The sequence below is a fragment of the Neomonachus schauinslandi genome, chromosome 11 (genome assembly GCF_002201575.2).
Source record: "Neomonachus schauinslandi chromosome 11, ASM220157v2, whole genome shotgun sequence".
Classification (NCBI taxonomy): domain Eukaryota; kingdom Metazoa; phylum Chordata; class Mammalia; order Carnivora; family Phocidae; genus Neomonachus; species Neomonachus schauinslandi.
In genome coordinates this window covers 74,827,625-74,853,115 of record NC_058413.1, presented here as the reverse complement: position 1 = coordinate 74,853,115, position 25,491 = coordinate 74,827,625, and the positions used below count along the sequence as shown (strand labels likewise).

Below are 25,491 nucleotides of genomic sequence, written 5' to 3'. Positions count from 1 at the left end.
AAAGTATTGTATGTTATTTTATTTATTCCTCTTAACAATCGGTATTATTATCCCCATTTTAGAGATGAGACTCAGAGAAACTTAGAGATTCACCCAAGATCACACTGCTAGGATTTTTGATATCAGGATAAATGGAGACATTAGATGCTTTATTCTCATCTTATATCAATCACATACATTATAAGAAAAAAACATAAAATTTTAAAAGAAGCAAGTATAGCCATCCTAAAAACAAGAAGATAAACTTTTGGAGAGCCATAAATCATGTAGAAGAAAATCGTATTCCACATAATAAAGTGGTGAAAGCTGGAAGCATAAGTCCAGATAAAACCAACAAGAGGCCTGATGTAAGGATCCAGGCACACAACTGCCACTTTCCAGGCTAGGCACAGGAGAAAACTATGCCTGTGTTCAAGAAGGAGCTTGGGGTAATTAATAGAACAATGCCCCTGGTAGCTGGTAAAGTCAGAAGGAATGGGGAGCATCCAAGCTCAGAAAACAAACTCCCAAGGTCCCCATCTCGCAGGTTATAATGTCCACTTCCTATTCTCACTATCAATGGCTCGGACCAAACTTTAGCATGTTTCTATACCTCCCACAATATGTGCTGTATAAGCAGAGACCATAGTCTTTCAGGTAATCTCAACTCCATGAGGAAGGCACAATTAACAATGTCCAAATATTGGCAGAGTACCAACTCCATGAAAGACTACAAACTCAGTAAATGTTAGAGAACAGTCAGAGATTGACGAGAATTCAAACTGTAACTTTCAAATAAGTAAAATTAATACACTTAAATAATAAGATTTTTTTATACATGAAAGGATAGGCACTTATGAAAAAGAACCAATTAGGAATTCTGGAACTGAAAAATGGTAAAACTAGGACTTAAATACTGGTCTTCTGCTTCCAAGTTCCATGGTCTCTCCTCTGATATCATAGTTACCCCTACAAAGATACACAGATGCATATACATGCTAATTTGCTTTCTTATTTAGCTTCTTTACTACTCTGCTGCTATACATAGGCTTGACCTCATGGTCCATCAGAGGAGCCTGTTAGTCTCTTGTCTCCACATCTTCTACTCTGCTCACCTTGCAAATTCATAATCTTGTGGTTCTCAACCTTGGTTGCATATTGAGAGATATGTGGAAACTTGAAAACAAAACACAAAACACAAAAAACAAGAACCCATTATAACTACTGTAGACTAAATCAGATCCTAGAGTAGGACTCATGCACTGATATTCTTTGTTAAGTCTCCTTAGATGATTTTATAAGAATAATTGCCACTGTTTTTGTTTCAGAAAGGGCTAATTTTCCACTAAAGTGTGCCTTCCCCTTCCAGAGTATAAAGTTGTCACTAGGAAGCAGCTGCCTGGCTAGGGAGTCACTCTCAAGCATTGCCTGTATGAAGGTAGGGCCAGGTGATAAGTTCTTATCATTAGGATGTGAACTGAAAAATTGTATATCACTTCTGAGAAAAGGAAGTTTCTAAGAAGCAGGGTATATTCTTCATTCTCTCTCTTTTTCCATCTGCTAACTAGATGCAGAAGATTTTTAAGAGTCTAGCAAACGCAAAATCACAGGACAGAAGGAGCCTAGGTCCATGAATCTACTTAAAGAAGAGTCATGCTCCAACTAAGTCCTTTATCATCACAAAACTGCTGAGAGAAAAACATTATTGTAAATCTCTAAAATTCTGAGGTCTGTTTCATTAGCTAGAGTCACCCAGATCAATAGAGAAATGGGTACCTTGAAGTGGGGTGTCGCTGTGACAAAAATCTCAAGTGTGTGGCATTAAATCAGTGATCAGGAAGCGGGCATCAGGGAAATAAATACCAAAGGCTGTGTAATTTGGGATAGTGGTAGAAATATTTTATAAATATTACCTTCAGTAACTTGGAAAGCAAACCAAGTACCTGTGATCCTGTAGCTCTACAGCAGTGGTTCCCAAGTGGGGATGACTTGGCCCCCTGGAGGACATTTGGCAATGACTGAAGACAAATAAAATCGAAATGAAAAATTCAGTTGCTTTTCAAGACCAACTCAATTGTTATGACTCTACTCCTATCAGATTATACTGCTTTATGTCACTCATATCAGATTTTATGAGTGTTTTCTTTGCATTCCATCAACACTGTAACACTTAATTCTCTCCCTTTTCTACATGTCTCTAATATAAATCTCTTGAAGCGGATAGTCTTATCCATGTATCCCATACATTGCCTAACACATGTCTTACACAGAGAAAGTATACAATTAGTGTTTGCTGAGTACACATTTGTTGAATGTCTACTACTCTGCATTGAGCCTTCATCTCCTAATCCAGTATTAAGAGACACAGATTGCAAAAATCACTTCACAATATATTACAAGTCTTACAGGCTCCAAGGTCTTACGGACACCAGTTTTCGCATTATTAGGTGTCCCCAGCGACCAGTACTCTCTGGGCATTCTTTCATACCCCGCTTCTAATTGCATAAGCCTAGTTACTATGGGAAGTTGCCACTGCCCAAACTGAGGAAAACAGAGTACATTTCTAAGGCATATGGTTGGTGTAAAGAATATAAATGATGGTCATTTAAGGAGGTTAGGGGTTGGAACATGACAAACTAAATTTTAATACTTGAGTAGCAACAAGGATACCAAACCCAGAAAGCATTATGGCTGCCTGTGGGAAGGAATGGTCAGAGGCAAAGGCATGTATGTACATCAGAAAAGGCTAACTAAGAAAGAGGACAGAGATAAGAAAATAGATAATTATCTGTTTTGCTATCTTAGACCAAGGAAGATAAGCTTAATTTGACATTCAGTTAAAAAATTATTTCAACTCCTTAGCCCATCTAGGTACCTCTGACATCAGAATGCTTAATGGAGACTCTACTACAGACAGGAAGAAAAGCAACAATTTTAATTTCCCTTCCAAACTTAAATCCTGCTTCTCAATTGAAGACACAAATTTGGACTTCTGAAGACAGTGACTGGAGGTAGATTTGGGGTCCTAAGCATGCAGGTAATGGAAATGGATGAGGTCACTCAGGATCAGTAAAAAACAAGAACGAAGAAAAGCTTAAAATGTAAACGGTATACAAAGTACAAGCCAGCGAAGGAATGGATAAGCAAAATAAATCATGATGGTTTCTTCACATAGTCCTTATCACATCATGTTGGCTGTATTACTTGAGTTTACAATTGAACAGATGTTTTTTTTTTTCAAATGTCATTTTTCCACCTTAATTTCAAGATCCTTAAGGACAGGAACCACTCTTCTTTTTATTTTCCTAAACACACCACCCCCAGTAGTCTTATGCATATAGTAAGGCCCAACCAATTTTTGATTCACTAAATTTACACCTGGCAAAGAATTCCACTTCCCTCACCATCCACCCCCAAAAAGTCCAAATCTCTCATAAAAAGTAAGCTCCTAATTTCCTGCCCGTAAACCTACTCTCATACAATTCTTGGCTACTAGGAGTATGGGTTTAAAGAAACATCGTAATGTACAGATGGGTTTTCTGAGATCTGTTGTTTTATTGAGGCTCATCAATGGGAAAACCTGGCAAGACTGGTGAGAAAACTAAGTCTATGGCTAATTTCTATTTTTTTTTTAAGATTTTATTTATTTGAGAGAGAGAATGGGAGCAACAAAGAGTATGAGCAGGGGGAGGGGCAGAGGGAGAAGCAGGCTCTCCACTGAGCAGGGAGCCCGATGAAGGGCTCCTTCCCAGAACCCTGGGATCACGACCCCAGGAGAAGGCAGACGCTCAACTGACTGAGCCACCCAGGTACCCCGTGGCTAATTTCTTAATGGAGAAATTGAAAGCCAAACAGCCTCTGGTGGGACGTTAAGAGACTAGGAATCAGGAACTAAGGATTTATGACTTTGGGGCAGATATAGTACCCAAATAGTTTCCGTCATCATCCACTAACCATTCCCAACTAGTGATCAAATGCATTTAACTTGGCACTGACTTTTAAACATTCTGTAAGAAAGAAGAAAAGCGGCGCCTGGGTGGCTCAGTCGTTGGGCGGCTGCCTTCGGCTCAGGTCATGATCCCAGGGTCCTGGGATCGAGTCCCACATCGGGCTCCCTGCTCAGCGGGAAGCCTGCTTCTCCCCCTCCCACTCCCCCTGCTTGTGTTCCTGCTCTCGCTGTCTCTCTCTCTGTCAAATAAATAAATAAAATCTTTTAAAAAAAAAAAAAAAAAAAAAAAAAAAGAAAGAAGAAAAGCAAAGATTCCAGGGACCATCTATGAATGAGCAACACATATTAGTAAGCCTGGGACTATCTATGATGGTGAAACACACATTATTACAAAATTAACCTCACTGCAGCCCACGTTTCTTTTTTCTTTTCTAACCAACTCTTCTTGTATTTCAACCTATCCTTCCTTCTCTTCCCCTTATCATCTCATTTGTTTTTTTTTCCCCCTTTGATCTATATGAATCTGAGTATATACATACTCATGTGGTTTTCATAGTAGCAGTTTTCAGTATCTTTGGTCTAACAAGACTTTCACGTTGGTACAATACTGTGCCAATTCCTCGCATCTCTTTGAGACTGTCTCATAAACTAAAGAGAAATGTTCTCATGAACTGTTTATTCTCTCAGTGGTGGGTTTTAAATTGTTTAAGTGAGAAAGGATCCTCACTGAGCATGGCTAACCAGAAATCAAAAGACAATGATTCGAGTTTCAAATGCTATTAGGTTGGGGATAAACGGAAATGAACTATAGGGTAATGAAAGAGGAAGACTAACTTCATAAAAGAGTAAAGGAAAGGGCAGTTGCTGCCACAAGTGTACAGAGAAGTAAAGTCAGACATCCGTGAAGGGTGGGGGGAGTGGGGCTGGTGGCAGGAAATACATTTTGAAGACTGGAAAATGTTAAGAGGTTAGCCTAGGTTGGATAATACAAGCAAGGCTTTTGGCATCAAATATCTGGGCTTAAATTCTTACCTGTACCCAAGTGATCTTCAGCAATTAAGAGTATGAGCTGAGCATCAGTATTTCCACCATGATTTGAGGATTATATAAGTATATTGCTTAGAACACAACATGGTATTCAATAATTGGCAGCTTTTATACTTACGCTTAAGGATAAAACGGTCCAAAACAGAACTACAGCCTACCAGTGTTGGCAGCTTTTAGAAAAGAGAAAATAGCTATAAATCTAAAAAACAAGAGCAGTCTCTCATAGGCTAGAGAAAGAGTCACAAGATTCACACTCAAGGCCAAAAAACACTGAACCTTTTACTTGATATGAATATTTAAAAACACAGCTTAACAGTAATGTTAATTTTACCACTAGGTGGCAACGATACAGCTGAATTTCACTGACAAGATCAATTTTTAAAATTGAGCAAATCCAGACAGAAATTCCAAGAAGCTTTTATACATTTTCATATTAGAAAAATGAAAAATTCTTTTATATACAATTGAATTTATAGCAGGATGTATAATTATCTGATTCAATATGTATGTTAGTTTCTGATGCTTTTTCCTCTGTGCACTGAGGCAATTCATGCAATAATTTTTAAACAGTTGTCATCACAGAAGTCTTTTAAAAAAAATCTGGACATACATCATTAAGATAACAGAAATTAGGGAAGCTAACAGTCTCCTTGAAGTCTTAGAATTCTAAGAAAGGCACTATAAATATAAAATGCAAAATATTTCAATGAAACAGTTAAAACTTAAAAAAAATGACTGATGGAGAACATTTTTTAAAGGGCCAAAACATGAAATAATATGGAGACCCACTGCTTTTCTGCTTTTAAATTATAGATTAAATCAATATTCACAATCTTTTCAATGTCTTGAATAAACATTAAATTTACTAAGCAAATTTATCAAAAATCTGACTTAAATGGATTCTAGAAGAAAGAATACCTTTTTACAAGTGTCAAAAGAGTAAATTAAAGTCCTTAGAATCTGGCACTTTCCATAATTATTTCTGCTTTCTTCATAAAACAGGTCACAACCTATGGCTTGTTAAAAATAATAATAACTTTATTCTTCTCATTTCTTTTTCTTTTCATATCAAAGGGGAAGGTATGATAAACTTTTTCAAACTATAGACATTTCCAAGTACACAGTAAAAAAAACATAACTTTAAATTCCCAAGATTCTTCCCCACATATAAGGTGGGAGTTCGTATTACCACATATAACATTACAAAACCTGTACTATAATTATGAATAAATAATTACCCAATTCATAATATAAGACCCAATTAAAACAAGCCTATTTATTCCCCTTGTATAAATAACCTAAAGTTCCCCAAATTTTCAACTCCCAGTTTTCTACAAATGAATAGAACAGAATAGCTCATTTATATATCAGCTTTCAAATAGTTTTCTTACTAATTTAGTAATCACTTCCTATATATTTACTTCCAGAAAAATCTCCCCCTCTTGCCACATAAACAAATGTAAGAGAACAAAAGTATGGTTTCTAAGTTATTTTTATAATTCATTGATCAGTTTCCTCATTATTGGACTTCTTTTAATTATTGCAGATCACCCTGAAATCTAAAATATTTCTCATCCTGTCAGTGTATACAGATACACAAACGTAACATTTAAGATGTTAACACAAGAAAAGATTACTGTGGCAGCCCTCATAAACCAAACAACAGATTTCAGGAAAATGCTCAATCTGTTCACTGTTATCTGTAATTTTTTTTTAGAAAGTTTAGGGAATGCCACTGTAATAGAAGGGGTAATTGCAGATCTACAAAAGTGAATACCTGTGTATATGTAATTTATATCTATACAGAATCAGCTTTCAATTATCTGCACAAATAAAGACACAGAGATGATGCAAAACATAATCCTCGAACCACTTCAGATACATTTTTGTATCTGCACTTCATAGGGCTGTCACTGAGAATTAAGAACGCAAAGAAAATTAAATCACACTGCAGAGATTAAGAGTTACAAACACAATTACCAAAACAATGGTTAACAATGACATGCTATTATTGACTTGAGGTTGTCATCTTCTGTTTATTTCTGATGGTGGCTCGAAGTTTACGTATCACGAGTTTATCAGGCAGAATCATATCACCTTGTTGTTCTAGATAATCCAATAAATTTTCAGTCCATTGGAGAGCAGCTGCATGATTAATATGTTTCTCTGGAATCAGTTCTATTTCCTCCTCCTCATTTTCACTAGATTCGTCTGTCTGGCCTTGTGCTCTTCTGATGATTTCACTGTCAGTTAACACTTCATAGCCTGGTTCAGTACTGTCCACTTCAAGCCATTTTTCAATGTTCTCAGTAGTCACATTTTCCAGTCCTTTGGTATGTTGTAAAATGGTGGCCACAGTAGCCACAGAAACATCTTCTTCATCAAAGTCCAAGCCTTCTTTCTCCTCTATGGTAGGAAGAATCTTCTTCCATGCTCTGCTAATGGTAACCGGCTTTACTAAATTCCATGCCATTGCTATTTCATAAAGTGCATCTAGCAGAGTTAGCTTCTTCCAGAATGATTTCAGGTCATTACCTTCTTCCAAGTTGTTCTGAAGAAGACCCGCACGATAATTTCTCTTCATTGTCGCTATGACTCCCTGATCCGAGGGCTGGATCAATGAAGCCACATTAGGTGGTAAATATTTAGCAAATATTTGGCCATCATCTGACCTGAGGACATTTTCATTTGGATGTGTTGGTGAATTATCCAACAAGAGCACAGCCTTTTCCTGCAGGCCTTTAGATCTTAAGTATTCTCGAACCTGTGGCACAAAGATCTTATCAAACCACTGTCGGAAAATGGAAAGATCCATCCATGCACCTTTTTGGCTGAAATAAGAAACTGGCAGGTTTGAGGTGTCAGTTGACTTGAAGGAGCGAGGTTTCTTTGCTTTCCCCACAACACAAAGTTTCAGTTTGTGTAAACCTGTTGCATTGGCACAACACATGATAGTGACTCTTTCTTCAATTGACTTGTGCCCCGAGACAGTGCATTTACCTTTGATCACAGAAGTCCTGGATGGTAGGCATTTCCAAAAGAGTCCAGTTTCATCTGCATTGTAGATCTGCTCAGGCTGTAAATTCTCTCGTTCAATAAAGTCTCGAAAGTTGTTACAAAAATCTTCCACAGCAGTCTCATCTCCATTTAATCTTTCATTTCTAATGTTAATCTCTCTAATGCTGTGCCGCTGCTTAAAACGAGTTAACCAACCAGCGGAGGGGTTAAAATCACCATCCATTCCCAAAGCATAAAAGAAGAACTCTGCCCTTTTTGCACAAATCGGTCCAGATATGGGATTCCCTTTTGCCCTTTGCTGGTTGAACCATTCTAGCATTGCTTTGTCCAGTTCCTCATACATGGATGGTTTCATAGATTTCCTCTTGGCCAAAAGACTTGTGGAATCAGAACTGCTTGCGTAAGTTATAATCTTTTCCTTATTTTTTCTTATATCCCGAACTGTTGTCTCACCAATTCCATAAATCACTGCCAGTTGTTTGGAAGAACCTCCGTCTTCAAGTTTTTTTATTATATCGAGCTTATCTTTAATAGTTAACACCACCCGCTTCCGTTTCCCTGACATGCTGAGGCTCTGGGACTCACGGCCTCACCCCACACTCCCTCGGAAGCAATCTACAAAATCCTTCCTTCTTTCACACAGACTCACTTTAACAGTCCTACACGCTCAGTCTTTCAACCTTACCAGGAACCTGGTGGCCCTGGCCCCGTCCCCGGATGTGCTTGGCCCGCAAAGAGACGGCAGAGGAAGATGAGAGGGGAGGAAGTTTGAGGGAACAGGCCTTTAACTTAGATGGGCAGTAGAGGAGGCCCCAAGCCACCGCGGATAATCCGGATTACAAACATTTGTTTTATTCCCCCAGTGGCCGCGTTAAAGACTATAACCCCATCGTGATCACAAACCTCCTTCACGCCCTGATCCGGAGTACACGCCGGTCACTAGCCCCTGCCACACCCCAAAGTTACTGCAGAGAGCGGAAGAACCAGGGAGTCGGAGACTAGCCCCCTTCCCCAAGTGAACGGTTAGGTTTGATTTCTTCCCCAGAAGCCAACCCCTTCCACCGCAAGCCACACTTCCCCGCGCGGGGCTTAGCCTGGACAGTCCTCCCGGCCCCTCACAGCCCGCCGGGCCCCTCTCCCCACCTCAATTGGAACCAGGACCCGCACCGCTCCCTGACTAACGCGCGGCGACCTCTCCTCCCCCAGCACACGCTCCCGGAAGATGCCCCCTCCCGCTGCCGGCCCCGCCCCTTGCTCCTCCCAGAGGCGGGACTTCCCCTGGTCCCCGGAAGGAGGAGGAGCGTCGCCAGTCTGGAGTGGGTACCTGGGGCGGAGGCAAAGGCGGAGGCAAAGGCGGAGGAGCTTTGAAAGGTGAGGGCGTGGGGCGGTGCGGGGGCAGCTCGGGGCGGGGACTCGCCCTCGCTCAGGCTGCTAATGGTTTATTAACCGAGCAGGGGAAGCGCGCCTCCCGGCAGGCGGGAAAAAAAAATTCCCGCGGGCACTCTCGGGATGGGCGGGACGACACCCCTCAACGTTGTTCTCCACTCGCCCGCCGCCTGGGCCGAGCTGCAGTGGGCGGGGTGCCAGTTTCCTCCGCGGCGGGGAAGTGGGCAGGACTATTGGGGGAAGCTCGAGTGGTGATTTCGCGGGTTTCTGGCCTTTCCAGACTCTTGTTGGTTTTCTGGGTGCGGAGCTCTTCTGGGGCCTGGGGGTTTGTGTCGTCCCTCGCACGTCATCGTGAAGCTCTGTCTAAGGGTCCGGTTTCCTAGCTACGGTGCCCCTCTCTCCCGGAGGCAGAGCAGCGGACTGGCGGGCGTGCTGCGCTGGGTGCCTGCGTTCCGCCAAAGAGCCAGGTTTGTAATCAGGAAAGTGACTCTGGTGTTAATTCCCCAGAGGATCTTTCCTCTGACACTCAACCCTGCAGGATTTAGAGAACCACCTTCAGTGTTAAAAGATTTTAATGAATACTGTAGTTGTCCCGGATGCTAAGCTGGCAGGATGCACTCTATGCGAAATTGTGGAGCGTTGGTTCGTGATTCTAAGTGGGGCACATTGGCTTTCCTCTCTTTATATGTTACCTTCCCATTTCCTATTTCTGTCCTGTTGTGCTGCCCTGTTTTCCAGCAGTGGAAGAACTGTGATAAATTTATTCACAGCAATGTGAAAAGAACTTAAATCAGAATCATACACTGTAGCCCTTAAATCATGTATTATGCCAGCTTGTTTTGGTGTCCCTAGTAATTTCATCAGATTGTGAGCTCCTTGGGAGCAGAGACCGTGTTGTTGATTTCTTCTGGTAACGCCACAGCTCTGAGCATGTGCTGGCACATAGTGTGTACATTCAATAACCATTTCTTTGATCAGTTAAGGTTTCCTCTCCAAACTGTCCTATAAAAGGAAACATCAGGGAGGGGTGTTGTATTACAAACAGGAATGCACCCCTTCTGGTGGAATTTCAAGTAATGGCTGCCCTTCAAACCTTAAAAATGTAAACTGTCATCTGACAGGGCAAGTGATTCCTAGAATGAATCTTTTCTTTAGGATGAGTTAACCTCAAAGTCTAGACTAAAGGATATTTCTTCTGATGAGAAATTGAAGTAGCATCATCAAAGTACCTTTCAGTTGTAGAGTTAGTGTGGGTGAGAGAGTAATATGGATTCTTACCTTTAACTTACTTTCTTTGGCAGAGAGCATAGCTATGTATGTGCCTTTTATGTGATATTAACTATGAAGCACAAAGATGTGATAGTATTGATTTTCTTCATTTATTTAATGCTTTCTGTTTGGAGCCTTTCTGTTTTTCTCTTTGCCTAAAGGTAAGGTTTCATTAAAGAAGCTTGATTAAATTCTCATTTCAAGAAATTGAGTATATACTCAGCATATAAAGAAATTACATCCATTGCATGGATTCTTTTTTTGAGTGAATTCCAAAGACCAAGAGATGGCTTATTCATCAGCCTAGCTTCACCTTCTCATTTCTCTCCTCAGGTTCAGTTCACTCACCTTTTCCCTCTGTCATCATTCTTCCCTCCCCAGCTAACATAGGAAAAGTATTCACAATTTTAAAAGAGGAGCCTATCATTTAAATTATCTTCTTTTTCAATGACAGAATTTTTGACGTTATTGATAAAATAGCAGTTTTGAAATATGAAGAGAGAACTGGAAATTTGGCAGTTGGACAAATGAAACTTGATTTATTTTACGTAAATAAAATCTGCTTCTTCAAATATCCAGTACTGCAGTTTTCCCAAATAAATTTTTTATCTCTCATCAGAGACTGCCTTTTTTGAAATTTTTACTTTTGGACTCAATGGGGAATCCTTAAATTTTGTAATCAGTGTCATCAATAAGATGGTAGAGGGAAGTTTCAAATTTTCATCGCTTTTGCACATTCTTTTCTTGCCTGTTGGACGATTTCCAGAAGTGTCTGGCCTAACTCATGTGCACTAAAATTCTGTTACATAATTTTTTAAAAAGCATGTTTGTAAACTCTAAACTATTTTGATTATTTTATGAAACTAAAATTTAGCATGAATGAGAGATAAAATAATGACTTTTTAAAGGCATGATTTTTACTACCTTGTATAAATATAGTATTGGCAGCAGTCATTGTGTAGGACTGGACGGGGAATCAGGAGACCTGGTTTCTAATCCCTGCTCTGTCACTAACAAGCTGTGTGATCTTCGGTAAGTCACTTAAACTCTGTCCTTGGCTTTGATATTTACAAATGAAGGGAGACAGTATCTTCCTTCTAGGATAATTGTCAGGATTTAAAAACAGATATGAAAATACACTAAAAAATTCCTATACATATAGGATTTATTCATAGCTTAACCATGTGTAAGTGATAGGTATTTTTATAGTGTCATGTGCTTACCTGTTCTACCATTGTCATAGGAGTCACCTATTGATATGATAAATAACTGTCTTTTGTGAGATAGTCATCTAGTGTACATGAAACTGCTTTTGAGGACTAATAAAATCATCTTTCATTTAATGTTCCTAATGTTCACACCTGCTTTAGTGTATCTACTGAAGCCATATTTGTCATTTGTTTTCATAAATGTTTTTTCATTATTTCTCCTAATTCAGACAGACTTATTAGAAAGACATTAGTAGTGTAATGCACTTGCACAGTTTGTGCAAATTTAACTGTATGTGCCCAAAAAATATTTATTTGTAACATATGGCTTCACAATATAAGCTGCCTGATTTATCTGGTGCTTAATTAAAAAAAAAAAAAAACCAACAGTGATCTGTTCAAAATCTGGAGAAGAAACTGGGTGGATCTACTGTGAAGCAGTATGGTATATAAAAAAACATACTTTAAAGAGTAATATAGAGATTTTTTTAAAGGTGATTTTGACCACAGTTCTCATCTTTGCTGATTTTATTATAAGCCTTCTGTAATATGCAACCAAAGTGTAACTTCAAGTAACAGAATATTTTGTCAGTTGACTAGGATTTGTTAGATTGCTGTTATAATGCTTAGTGTATCTCCTAACAGTTACTGTCATAAGGTCACTCTTCAGCCTACACTATAAAGAAAATTTCTGGTATATAATCTTAGCAACCGTTATCCTGATTTTATATGAGGTGTTACCATTGTAGAAACTGTCACATTGCTTTTAAACATAACAGAATTTGTACAGTCAAATGAGTGGTATTTCCCCCACTCCCACCCACCCAAAAAAGGAATCATCTTGGAAAGCTATAAACTTGATTCAGTGATACTACCATTGCTCAAAAAATTTTGGCATTCTATTTTTCGATTACCTTCAAAGTTACAGCACATTTTAAAAATATCTGTAATGGTAATTAATATTCATATTTTGAAATTGGATTTAATTTCTGGAAGCTGCTAACAGTCCCTAAACTAAGACAAGTCAATAAAATAGGTATTTAAGCCACTTTTTGGGATTAAAAAAAATGGAGTGGGGTTATTTTCATATTTTTATGTATTGTTTGATACTATGTTTTATAGAAAATCTCCAAGAATATTCTGTGCCATAGTGCAAATATTGGAATAGTTAGTCTCATAAGGTGATTTCTTTTGAAGGAGATAGCACTCAATAGAATATATAAGTTCTTATACATATATTATGAGGTCAGTCTCATTACATTGTGATCATATGTCTAATTCCTTAGCAACTACAGAAGTATATACGTGTTACTGTTCTAGTTATCTTACTTGTCTCTAATTGTTCCTTTATTATGTACTTGTGATAATTTTAATGGTGGTCAGCCTTCTCTGAATCAGAAACTTACAGTATTTGTTTTCCTTCCCAATATCATGTTCTGCTTCACCATGAAACTATTTTTTCACCCAATTTTGGATTATTAGTAAGTTTTCTGTTGGATTATATCTTTAACTTTGAGTGGTTTAAAGCCACTGCCATTTTACTAAAGTATATAGAAGCTACAATCTTAGTGGATAGGTGATCTCTTAATTTTACAATGCTATTTTTTGTCAGCTACTACTTTATAACTTTCTTCATATAAATTGATTGATCCTTTATGTTATAATTCATATCATTTCTCTGTTCAGAATCCTTGGCCTAAGGATGAATGATTCTGGTAATCCCACCCTGTTTCTATACTTGTCTCTTTTTTTCCAGCATAAAGCCTTTCTTCACACCTTTTTTGGTTACATTTACTTACTTAACATACCATGTTCTCTCTCAGTGCCGAAGTTTTGACCTTACCATTTTTACCTGCCTGAAATCCTTTTTTCTGTCATTCTTTTTGTTGAAATATAGCCAGTCCTTTAGAAGTCTATCAGATCATATCTGTTCAATAAAATCTTCAGTGAAGCACTTGCTATACTCTACTTCCTGCATCTTTATAATTTTATTGCAGTTATTTTTCTCTCTCATTTTGTACTAAATGAATACCTTGCATTTTTCTTAATATATGTTTGTATGTTCTACCCATGGATAATAATCTTCTGGAGAACGGGACCATTATTTTTCTGTGTATCCCTTTCAGCACAAAATATAGCATAATTCAGAATAAATGTTCATACAATTATTTCATAGATGTTCAATAAATTATATGTTGAATAAACTATCTTAACTCAGATATTTTATGTGATTTTTGCCTTTGTGAACCATTTTATAACACCAAATAAATATAGTTTGTACCATAAATGCATTCATTGTTGTAATCTGGTTATCATTATTATATTCCTAATAACTTTATTTTGTAGAAGCTTAAGTGAAAATGGTACATGTTAGAAGACACGAAACAAGGAAAAATTCTAAAACTCAAGAGCATGAGCAGAAATCTCGAGTTGATTGGAGGCGGACTAAAAGAAGTAGTATCTCACAGTTATTTGATAGTGACGAAGAGCTTGACAGTGACGAAGAGTTTGATAGCGACGAAGAGCTTGACAGTGATGAAGAGCTTGACAGTGATGAAGAGCTTGATGATAACAAGGGGTTTGATAGTAATAAAAAGCCGGAAAATGAAAGAGAACTTAGATTAATTAAAGTTGAAAGTGAAAGTAGTAACTGTGAGCATCTCATGAACACTGGCAACAGTTCAGCATATGAAGAAGAAAAGAACAAAAACAAATATAGAAGTGTTGACTTACCAGATCATGGAAAACATTCAAGTCAAGAGGATGATGATCTCAACAAACACACTGGACAAATAATAGAAGAGGACTTAGAAGAAGAACACATCAAGCGAGGGAAGAGAAAAAGGATCTCCTCTGTTATGTATGACAGTGATGAGAGTGATGATAGTGATATCCTAGTTAGAAAAGTAGGTGTTAAACGTCCACGTAGAGTGGTTGAAGATGAATGTTCTTCAGTTGAGATGGAGCAAAAAAAACCTGAAAAAACTCTAGCTGCAAGAAAGCGAGAACAACTCCAGAAACTGAAAGAACTCTCAAAACAAAGATCTCGTCAGAGACGAAATAGTAGTAGAGATTTTGAGGTGTGTTATATTTTATTGGTTTTGTTACTGTTTTTAAATTTTTCCTTAAAGTATTTATTTTTTATAAAAATCAAAGTGTTGAGTCTGTTCTATTTCTCAATTCTTGAATTTATTTTTCAATCAAGTATCCTTGAACATGTTTGATTGCACTGTTGTGTCTAATATATAGTTTTATCATGAGCCTCAGTTTATCATTCTTTTAAAATTGAAAGACTGTTTCATATGGTCTTTCCTCTTTTTAACTTCTAATTATAATCTTAATGTCCACTTTAAACATTTTATATCATTTACCAAGGTATATTATCTTCTTCCTAATTCCAAAAGTTCAGCATTTAACATGACAAGACTTTTTTTTAACCTTACAATATGATGTTAATTTCCATGGATCATTGTTTTGGTTTCAGATTTAATCTTTTAATTTCATATCCATACTGACAATTTAAGGGTACAAATTTACTGAAGGATGTGTTTTAATTTAATTAGGACTCTGAAAAGGAATCCTGCCCAAGCAGTGATGAAAATGATGATGATGAGGAGGAGGAGGAGGATTATGAATATGATGAAGATGGAGATGATTATATTATTGATGACTTTGTAGTTCAAGATGAGGAGGGTGATGAAGAGAATAAAAGCCAGCGAGGAGAAAAATTGACTACATCACAACTGAAATTAGTAAAACAGAATTCTCTTTGTAAGTTAATATCAAGAAAATGTTTTATGACTTGCTCTAATCATGATATTATATCAAGTATCAAATCAGCCTTTTACTATATGTTCTAAGTCATTGATGAGGAACTATGGTTTTATTTTTAGGTAATTTTGTCACTCTGATAATAGTCTTTTCTAGTAGTTTCAGGAACCCTTTATACTCAAAAGTTATTGAGGACCCCAAAGAGCTTTTGTTTTTGTGGGGTTTACCTATCAACATTTACCACTGTAGAAATACAAAACAGAGAAATTTAAAATATATTTATTAATTAAGACTTAAACTAACATTAATAAGCTTGTTACATGTTAACATAAATACCATTTTTATTAAAAATAACTATTTAAAAAATAAAAATGGCATTGTTTTACATTTTAATAATTGTATTTAATATATAGCTTGATAGAAGGCAGCTAGGTTCTGATACCTGCTTTTGCATTCAGTATTTTGATGTTTTGGTTGAAGTAGATGAGAACAATTTTGCTTCACACAGATAGGTAGCTGGAAAAGGGAGAAAGATTTTAAAAGTATCTTCAAAATAATGTGGATATTCTTATTTGTCACTATACCACAATTCAACAAGTGATTGTTTCTTAAAGTTAGTTGCAATATGGAATCGGAAACCATATAAACTCATTTGTATGGTTTATATATGCAACTAATTTTAATCCCTACTTACATTGCATTCCATTAATCTGTCTTGCAGTTTGAATGGATCTTTTACCCATACATGACTTTGTAACATCATGCATTAGTCATTTGGAAAACATTGGTTCACTGGGTTATGTAGATCTTCCAAATGTTGACACATTTCTTTATATAATATTTTCAAAATTACATCTGTTAATATCACCACCAATCTCATCAAAAATTTTTTTAGGTATGGGGAAGCTGTCCAAGCTCACCGTAGTAGCAGATACAAGTTTTCTAAAATTCTAATTTCTACTTTAAAATGTTTTTTTTTAATCTCTGGCAACAAATACTGTGAATTCTTGAAATCACAGGTTCCTTTTGTTCTTTTTTGAGAAAATTGACAAATGCCTGAATATCCATTGTTTGTCAGTTGTTCGTTCATTCTTTTTCTTTCTTTCGTTTTCTTTTTCTTCCTTCCTTCCTTCCTTCCTTCCTTCCTTCCTTTCTTGTAAGTAAGTAAGTAAGTAAGTAAGTAAACTTTGCACCCAGCATGGGGTTTGAACTCACAACCCTGAGATCATGAGTCACATGCTTGTGGTGCCTGGGTTGCACATTCCATTAAGCATCCGAGTCTTGGTATCTCTGTTCAGGTAGTGATCTCAGGGTCCTGAGATCGAGCCCTACATTGGGCTCCGCCCTCAGCACAGAGTCTGCTTCAGATTCTCTCTCCCTCCTGCTCCTGCTCTCTCTTTCTCTCTCTCTAAAATAAATAAATTTTAAAAAAAGAGTTGCATGCTCTACTGACTGAACCAGGCTGGTGCCCTGTCAGTTGTTCTTTCAAGTAAACATGGTGTTTCATGATAAATGAATCTTTTTCAGCTCCCAACTCAGTTTTTCCTCAAAGTATGATTGATCAGACCATGATACAGCATAGGTCCTTTATGCATACTTCCCATTTCATCCCATTGAATACTAAAAAGATGTATGTTCAAGATTTAATAAAATTAATAGTTTTTACTACTTCATCAAAGACATTCTTTAGTGAAAGTAGCTTTTTACTGAATGTATAGCAATGATGACTACAGTGATTACTAGTGGTTTGGTGCTACTGCTGTAATTCATGTTAGGGAGCCAGCTGCCTTACCCATAGTGACTTTTTGTGCCATCATTGAAAATGTCAACATGGTAAAAACAGCATGATTATCTTAGTGTTATTATTTTGATTTCATCGATCCCCTATAAGTCTGTAGACTTATAGGTGTCTACAGACCACACTTTGAGACCCTGACAATTTAGGGTATCTTAAAATATGTATTATTTTTCTAATCCCTATAATTGTGCATAAATCCAAAGACTGTTTTTATGATGTTTTACAACTCTGGCAGAAACAGGCTGTTGAGTGAATACATTTTTTTTTTTTTTAAAGATTTTATTTGTTTGACAGAGAGAGACACAGCGAGAGAGGGAACACAAGCAGGGGGAGTGGGAGAGGGAGAAGCAGGCCTCCTGCCGAGCAGGGAGCCCGATGCGGGGCTCGATCCCAGGACCCTGGGATCATGACCTGAGCCGAAGGCAGACGCTTAACGACTGAGCCACCCAGGCGCCCAAGAATGGATTTTTTCCAGGTTTTTTTAAATGGTCATATTTACTAAAATTATGTATAACATGGTTCAATATGAATCTCGTGATTTATAATAAAATAGTAGATTGAGGTATGGATTAAATTTCAAGAAATTTATCAGTTATAGAGATGCCAGTGATAAGCATCTATATTTCAAAAGTCAGTGACTACTTTCCTTACATCAGTAGTCACTTGTTCGCCTGCCACCTGGACACGGAAGTTTTACCGAAACTCAATTAGGACATATCCCATCATTCTGGATATAATATCTAGAATGTGATAAAACATTTTCTCAGTGATACCTACTCATGCCTACTCCTGCTAATTAATGAAAATTAAAGTTCATCATTCCTTCTCTATTCTACATCTCTATGCTTACTCTTGTTTTTTAAGGGATAATTTTAGATTTATTGAAGAGTAGAAACTACAGAGAGTTCCTACATAACCCCTCTCACACACAGTTTCCCTATAATTAACATTTTGCAATAATTTGGTACATATGGTAAAATTGATGAGCCAATATTGATACAGTATTGTTAACTATAGTTCATATCTTATCTCAGGGCTCACTCTTTGTGTTGTACATTCTGTGAGTTTTGACAAATATATAATGATACAACAGGTATCCATCATTACAATATCATACAGAATAGTTTCACTGTCCTCAAAATCTCCTGTGTTCTACCTATTCATTTCTTCCACCCTCCACTGAACTCCTGGCAACCGCTGATCTTTTTAACATCTCCACAGTTTGCCTTTGCTGGAATGTTTTATAGTTGGAATTACACAGCATGTACCCCTTTCAGACTGAATTTTTTCACTTAATAATATGCATTTACGTTTCCTCCATGTCTAATGTGGCATGATAGATTATTTCTTTTTATCACTGAATAATATTTCATTGTCAGGATGTGCCACAATTTGTTTATTCATTCACCTGCTGAAGGACATGTTGGTTGCTTCCAAGTTTTGGCAATTATGAATAAAGCTTCTATAAATATTTGTGTGCAGATCTTCTATGGATACAACTTTTCAGCTCATTTGGATAGATACCAAGGAGCTCTGTGCTTGCTTCTACTATTGAGCATCTCCACCTCAGAGAGAGATGAATCTCTTTTTATGCAATACATTTTACCTTGTCTGTTCCTAATTGCAACTTCTTTCGGCTTTATCCTTACAAGTTGTCTTTTCTCAACTTGTAACCATATTCATGCCTTTCCTCCCTTTAGTTGGTATGTTTCATTAACCACTATTCAAAATTGTATCCTTTGTTCCAGTTTCCCATTAACTCTACCAAGCATTGTTGAGCTCTTGCACCCATCAATCCAGTGAAATTGCTCTCATTAAAGTTAGTGATTACTTTCTAGTTGCCAAAATGCTTGTCAGTTCTTATGTTAAGGTGATATTTGTTAATGTGTTTTGCCACTAACAATTGATCATTCTCCCTTTTAGAAAGTTCTCTTTTTAGCTTCTGTGTTACCATCCTATCTTGTCTTCCCCTTTATAATACTGCTTTCCTCTTTTTCCATTTGCCATGTAAATATTGATGTTTCTAAAGGTCATCCTCAAACTCCCTGGCTTGTGCTTCAGGCATTCTCTTCCCATAACTTTAGCCCAGTCTATGGGCAAAAATTGCCAAACTTTTATTTCCAGCACAGATTTCTCCAAAGCCTAAATCACAGTTTTTCATCTTACTGAACATTTTCATCAGGGTATCTTTCAGACACCTCAGACTCAATATGTGTAAAACTAAATAATTGAGCAGTAACATAAAGGAGTTCTGGGGTGGTGTAGAAATACTGTTTTCTTGGTTGCCATGGTGGTTACACAACTTTATGCATTTGTCATAGAACTGTACACCAAAAAGAGTGAAATTTATGGTATGTAAAAAAAGTAAAACTCAATAAAGAGAGCCAAATAAATGGGCATCCCCGCTTCCAAAAAATAACCTCAATGGTTAATCCACTTCACTTCTCTTTGCATTTCTCACACCGTTTAAAGTTGATGATACATTATAGGAACTCATTGTTAGTTGGATGGATGGATGATTAAGATAAGTGTATTGACTAAAGGCTCTTGGGTCTATACTTCAAGACAGAGAAATGTTAGATGTGATAAGATTTCTTAAAAACATCAGAGGAAAACAACCCCACACATTTTAGAGTGATAATGTATGACTTGTTTTTAATACTTATAAATGTTTATGCCATTTATGAATATAATAAATAAAATTAAATGTAGGCAGTTTCCAATTTTCAAGGGATTATGATCTAAAAGTCGCTATAGGTTGGGCGCCTGGGTGGCTCAGTCGTTAAGCGTCTGCCTTCGGCTTAGGTCATGATCCCAGGGTCCTGGGATCGAGTCCCACATCGGGCTCCCTGCTCGGCAGGAAGCCTGCTCCTCCCTCTCCGACTCCCCCTGCTTGTGTTCCTGCTCTCGCTATCTCTCTCTCTGTCAAATAAATAAATAAAAATCTTTAAAAAAAAATAAAAGTCACTCTAGGTTAATTCTTACACTTTAAAAATATATTTTCTCATTAAAGTAATAACCTATGTGATTATAATAATAAACATGTTGTGGCCTTGGTTAGGCTATAATTAGGGTAATATTTGCAGATTCATTCTCTTCCCAACCTCTCTAAGAACACTGACAACTACTCATAGCCAACATATGATCACAATTTGTGAGGAACATTTCCTAATTCCAAATTCACTACTCAGGTGAGAATCACAATGAGTGGCCAATGCAATTTTACCTTTTGGATGAGAACAGTTCTACCTATATGAAGACATTTTGTCACTTCCTCATTATCTGCCACTTGGCTCTGAGCGATGTGTCTGTAACACCTCAGAATAGTTTCCTTTTCTACTACACCTTTGATGCAGTTTAAGACAATCATGGTCTTTTTTCCTTCTCATAAATCCCCCTGTATTTCTCTAAATTTATTTTGAGACTGCAGCTCCCAGAAAAGATATGATAAAAAGTAGAGGGATAGACTAGCTGTGGTCCACTGTATTCCAGACCTATAATGTTCACATGCTAATAATAATATACACAGATAGATAGGAATAACCTTCAGATTTGTGGATACTGAAAATTGTTTTTCCAGTACTCTATGATATGTTCAAAGTGACAGAGAAGGAAGTATAGACAGAAGAGTACATCTCAGTCTACTAGTGCCTCACTAGATAAATACTTGCTAGAATACTGGAAATTAGATTAAACGCAAATATTAACTTAGTCTCCACCTAGCAATTAAAGAGAATAATTCTATCAACATAACACAGAGTGTGCCTAAGAACAGTCTTGCAACCATTTACATTAAATATTAAATTCTAGAATTTTCCCTTTTTTGTAGGATAAGTAAAAAGTGCCAGTGAAATCATATTGTAGCACAAGGGAAAGGTAACGTTGCCCTGAAGACTCAGAGGAAGAAAATGCCTGTGAAAAGTGTTTCATTAAAGGAAACAGAAGAAAATTGTACAAAGCATCTGCTTTACAATCTGTGAAAAGGAAATAGGAAGTTGTAAGGAAAGAACAACTTGAGGGGAAATAGAGCTACCTGAGATAAGGATTAGTTGCTAGAAAATTAAAAATATAAAGTCAGAAATAAAATCTGTACTGAAAGATGTAAACAACAGAATTAACAGTACAGAAAATCATCAGTGATACATAGGTTAAACTTAAGTTCTTTTGCATAGAGAAAATGAAAACAGTTCTAAAGGAGAAGATAACACATAAAGGAGTAGAAATTATCCTACTCACAAATTTCTGCAGGGAAATACAGAACAAATGGAAATCTAAAGGAAGAAAATTCTATAGCTTTAGTGGGAAATGTAAAAGAAGATTTGAATGTGCTAAGAGACAGCATGTTTTTGGATGGAAAAACATGGACATGTGAATTCAGAGGTGTGATAGAAGAAAATACTGTTGAGTTGCTGAACACATGCATTTATGCAAATTAAGGAGGCTCACATCCTAATAAGTTGATGAAAATAGATTTGCAAATAGACATATGAAGGAAATATTTTTCTAATTACAAGAATGAAGAAAGAGTTATCTAGCCATCCTTTTTAGAATTATAAAATGGTTGGGCACGTGGGTGGCTCAGATGGTCAAGCGTCTGCCTTCGCCTCAGGTCATGATCTCAGGGTCCTGGGATCGAGCCCCGCATAGGGCTCCCTGCTCAGCGGGAGGCCTGCTTCTCTCTCTCCCTCTACTACTCCTCCCTGCTTGTACTCTCTCACTCTCTCTGTCGAATAAATAAATAAAATCTTAAAAAAAAAAAAAAGAATTATAAAATGGTTTAATACAGGGGTGCCTGGCTGACTGGCTCAGTCAGTTAGGCAGCCGACTCTTGATTTCGGCTCAGGTCATGTTATCATGGGTCGTGGGATCAAGCCCCGTGTGGAGCCCTGTGTTGGGCTCCATGCTCAACAAGGAGTCGGCTTGAAGATGCTCTCCTCCTGCCCCTTCCCTGACTCATGGACACACTCTCCCTCACTCTTTTTCTCTCTATAAAATAAATAAAATAAAATCTTTTTAAAAAAGAAGACAAAAATTTTCTACTTTGTTCTAGATGTTTTGAACAATATAATAAAAAAGTAAAACAAGAAATATAACTATTGAAAAGGAAAAGACATTATTTGAACATATATATATATATATATATATATATATATACACACACACACACACACACAAGCTATAAGTTTCTGACTCATTTAACCAGGGATACAAAGAGAAAGCATATGAATAGCTTGAGAGCAGGAGTAAATGCAGCATATATTTCCATAGTTTTCTTATGTTCCTTTTTTTCCTATTGCGGGGGGTACCTGTTAAGAGTAGAAAAAGAACCCAATTTCTTGCTCTGTCTCTGCTTTCTTACACTAGGCTCATACTTCCATTTCAAAAGAAAGTACACCAACACTCTGTGTGCTTCTATCTAAGAGAATATGTATGAACATTCACTCGGTTCTTGAAATAAACTTAGCACTAGCAAGACCACATCCTTCTCAGGGTTGGGGGAGAAAGCAGAGTCACTGCACAGGAATTCCTGAACAGTATCTCCCTCTATCCAGCTCTGCGATGTGCTAGGAAGTTCATTTTCTGCAAATATATAAGAGATCTGACTATTGGGGATTTGCAAAAGATCTCAGAAAGATGACCAGATTTACAATGAATATGTAAAATTCAATAGTTTTCTTGTATGCTATCAATAATTATTTAGAAGATATAATGAAAGACAATTCCATTTATAGTAGCAAACAAAATAAAGTTCCTAGGTCTAATCTTAGGAAGAAAAGCATGACTTTATAGGTACAAGAATAAACTTTACTGTGAAATAGCAAAGAAAACATGAATAAAAGAGACACAGCATGTTTCTGGAAAGCAGTAAATAGTACAAGAAATTATTTCTTCTGAAATTAACTTTTTTGGGATGGAGGGGCAAAGGGAGAGAGAGAGAGAGAGAATCTTAAGCAGGCTCCATGTGCAGCTCAGAGCCGGATGCGTGGCTCAATCTCACAGCCCTGAGATCATGACCTGAGGCGAAATCAAGAATCTAACACTTAACCAACTGAGTCACCCCGGAGCCCGTGAAATTAACTTTTTGATTCAACTTTGCAAAAACAATGCTAAAGTTCACTTGGGAAAAATATATGAGAATAAATAAAATTAGACAACAAACAGTAAATCAGAAGGACTTGCCCCACCAGATATAAAAAGTTATATAACATTTCAGTAAGTAAAGCAGTGTAGTACTGGCATGAAGATGATGGCCAGATCATTAAGAAAGGTACAGGGTGCTGAAACAAAATCTTAGCATATATGTGAAATTAATATATGATAAAAGATGCATGGAAAATCAACAGAATGACTAAACTACCCTATGATAGGGTATGGGGAAATTGACTACCTTGAAAAAATCAAGTTATGCATAAACACAAAAACTGTTGATTTTCTCCTGTATTCTTTTGCAATTTTTATAATCATAGAAGAAAATTTTAAATGATATTCCTAGGATGTTCCACAGAAGCTTATCCACTATAGGGATTCGAGCACTGGAAAAAAAGCTGTGGAGGAGGTCTGAGCTCTAATCCTGATTCTTCCTCTATCTAGTTGTGTGACCTTGGGTAAGTTCTTTCATCATTGGGTCATTTTTAAAAATTTTAAAATGAAAGATTTGAGGGGCGCCTGAGTGGCTTGGTCGGTTAAGCATCTGACTCTTGATTTTGTTTCAGGTCATGATCTCAGGGGTGTGAGATCAAGCCCCACATCAGGCTCCCTGCTGGGTGTGGAGCCTGCTTAAGATTCTCGCTTTCCCTCCCACCACCGCTCTCTAAAAAAATAAAATACAAAATACAAAATAAAATGAAATGAGAGATTTGTATTATTTTCTCCAATTTCCCATCCAAGTCTAAAATTCCATGCTCTGAACTATATTATCAAACCTATCTAGCATGCAGAACAACATCTACATAGGGGATAGTAGCATGAAATCTAGAGTCACACTGTTTGGGTTCCAGCACCGGTTTCAACACTTACTAGCTGTGTGATCTTGGGGAGATTTTTCATCCTCTTTGTATTTATTTCCTTAACTAAAAATAAATTGAGGGTATTGATAGTACCTCACAGGCTTGTATTGAGAAATAAAGCAATGCATGTAAGTACATAAAATAATGCCTGGCATATACTTGCTCAATACAATATTTTTTTCTTTTTTTTTCTTTTTCTTTTTAATTTTTTTTAAAAGATTTTATTTATTTGCGAGAGAGAGAGAATGAGAGACAGAGAGCATGAGAGGGAGGAGGGTCAGAGGGAGAAGCAAACTCCCTGCTGAGCAGGGAGCCTGATGTGGGACTCGATCCCGGGACTCCAGGATCATGACCTGAGCCGAAGGCAGTCGCTTAACCAACTGAGCCATCCAGGCGCCCCTACAATATTTTTTTCAATCTGAGATGCCAGGAGCTTAATTCCTCCACCACCCATCTATCCATTCAAGCACAGCGAAACTGAGGCCTTCCTGACTCTTTTGAAGGAGATTCTGATATTGGTAGGAGAGAGATTCTGTGGTTAGGCAAAAATTCTCCAGATGATTCTGATCCTCTGCCCTTTCCTTTTACTCCCAATTCTAAAGAAACACCGTCAAAGTCTTTAAAATAGAACAATAGTTCCCAAACTCTACAGCAGGTGAGTAAGGTTGAGCATCAGCACATTCAAAGACTGATAAAATCAGAGGGATAAAAAATTCTATTTCAATTTATTTGGTAGTTAAACTTAGGAGCACAGGGAATGAATTTCATGGTTTTTTCCCCCTCAACATGCCTGTTAATATTCCCAGAACATTTTTCCCTTAATATAGCTTGGAAAGTGCTAGATAGAGTTTAAATGCAGTTTAACACTCACAAATTAAATGATGGTCCAATACTATATTATATCCAGAGGTTGATTAAATCTAATCAAAATTGAATGCTATTGAAGTATTACTTAATTTTCCAATTACATTCTACTGATTTTTAAAAAAATACTCATAAATGGCTGTGATCAGTTCTTTTGTAATTTAAAGTCTAAGGGCCCCGGTGCAAATTATCTGC

At 37.1% G+C, this 25,491-nt stretch overlaps 2 protein-coding genes across 4 annotated transcripts in view; one reads left to right on the top strand and one right to left on the bottom strand.

The window, feature by feature from the left end:
* Positions 1-5,884: 5,884 nt before the first annotated feature.
* On the bottom strand, positions 5,885-9,186 carry JRKL (JRK like). The gene has a single exon (XM_021679065.1). It carries the CDS (start codon positions 8,556-8,558, stop codon positions 6,984-6,986), a length of 1,575 nt encoding a protein of 524 aa, XP_021534740.1. The 5' UTR covers positions 8,559-9,186; the 3' UTR covers positions 5,885-6,983.
* Positions 9,187-9,309: 123 nt separating this feature from the next.
* CCDC82 (coiled-coil domain containing 82) overlaps positions 9,310-25,491 on the top strand; it is a 32,877-nt gene continuing 16,695 nt past the window's right edge. The window contains exons 1-4 of one of the 3 annotated variants that reach the window (XM_044919150.1): positions 9,310-9,364; positions 9,660-9,846; positions 14,203-14,936; positions 15,420-15,627. In XM_044919150.1, coding sequence (XP_044775085.1) covers positions 14,217-14,936; positions 15,420-15,627 — 928 coding nt within the window. In that variant the 5' untranslated portion in view covers positions 9,310-9,364; positions 9,660-9,846; positions 14,203-14,216. Of the gene's footprint in view, positions 9,365-9,659; positions 9,847-12,986; positions 13,102-14,202; positions 14,937-15,419; positions 15,628-25,491 lie in introns of those variants that run through there. The other 2 variants (XM_021679066.2, XM_044919151.1) reach the window with 2 other exon arrangements.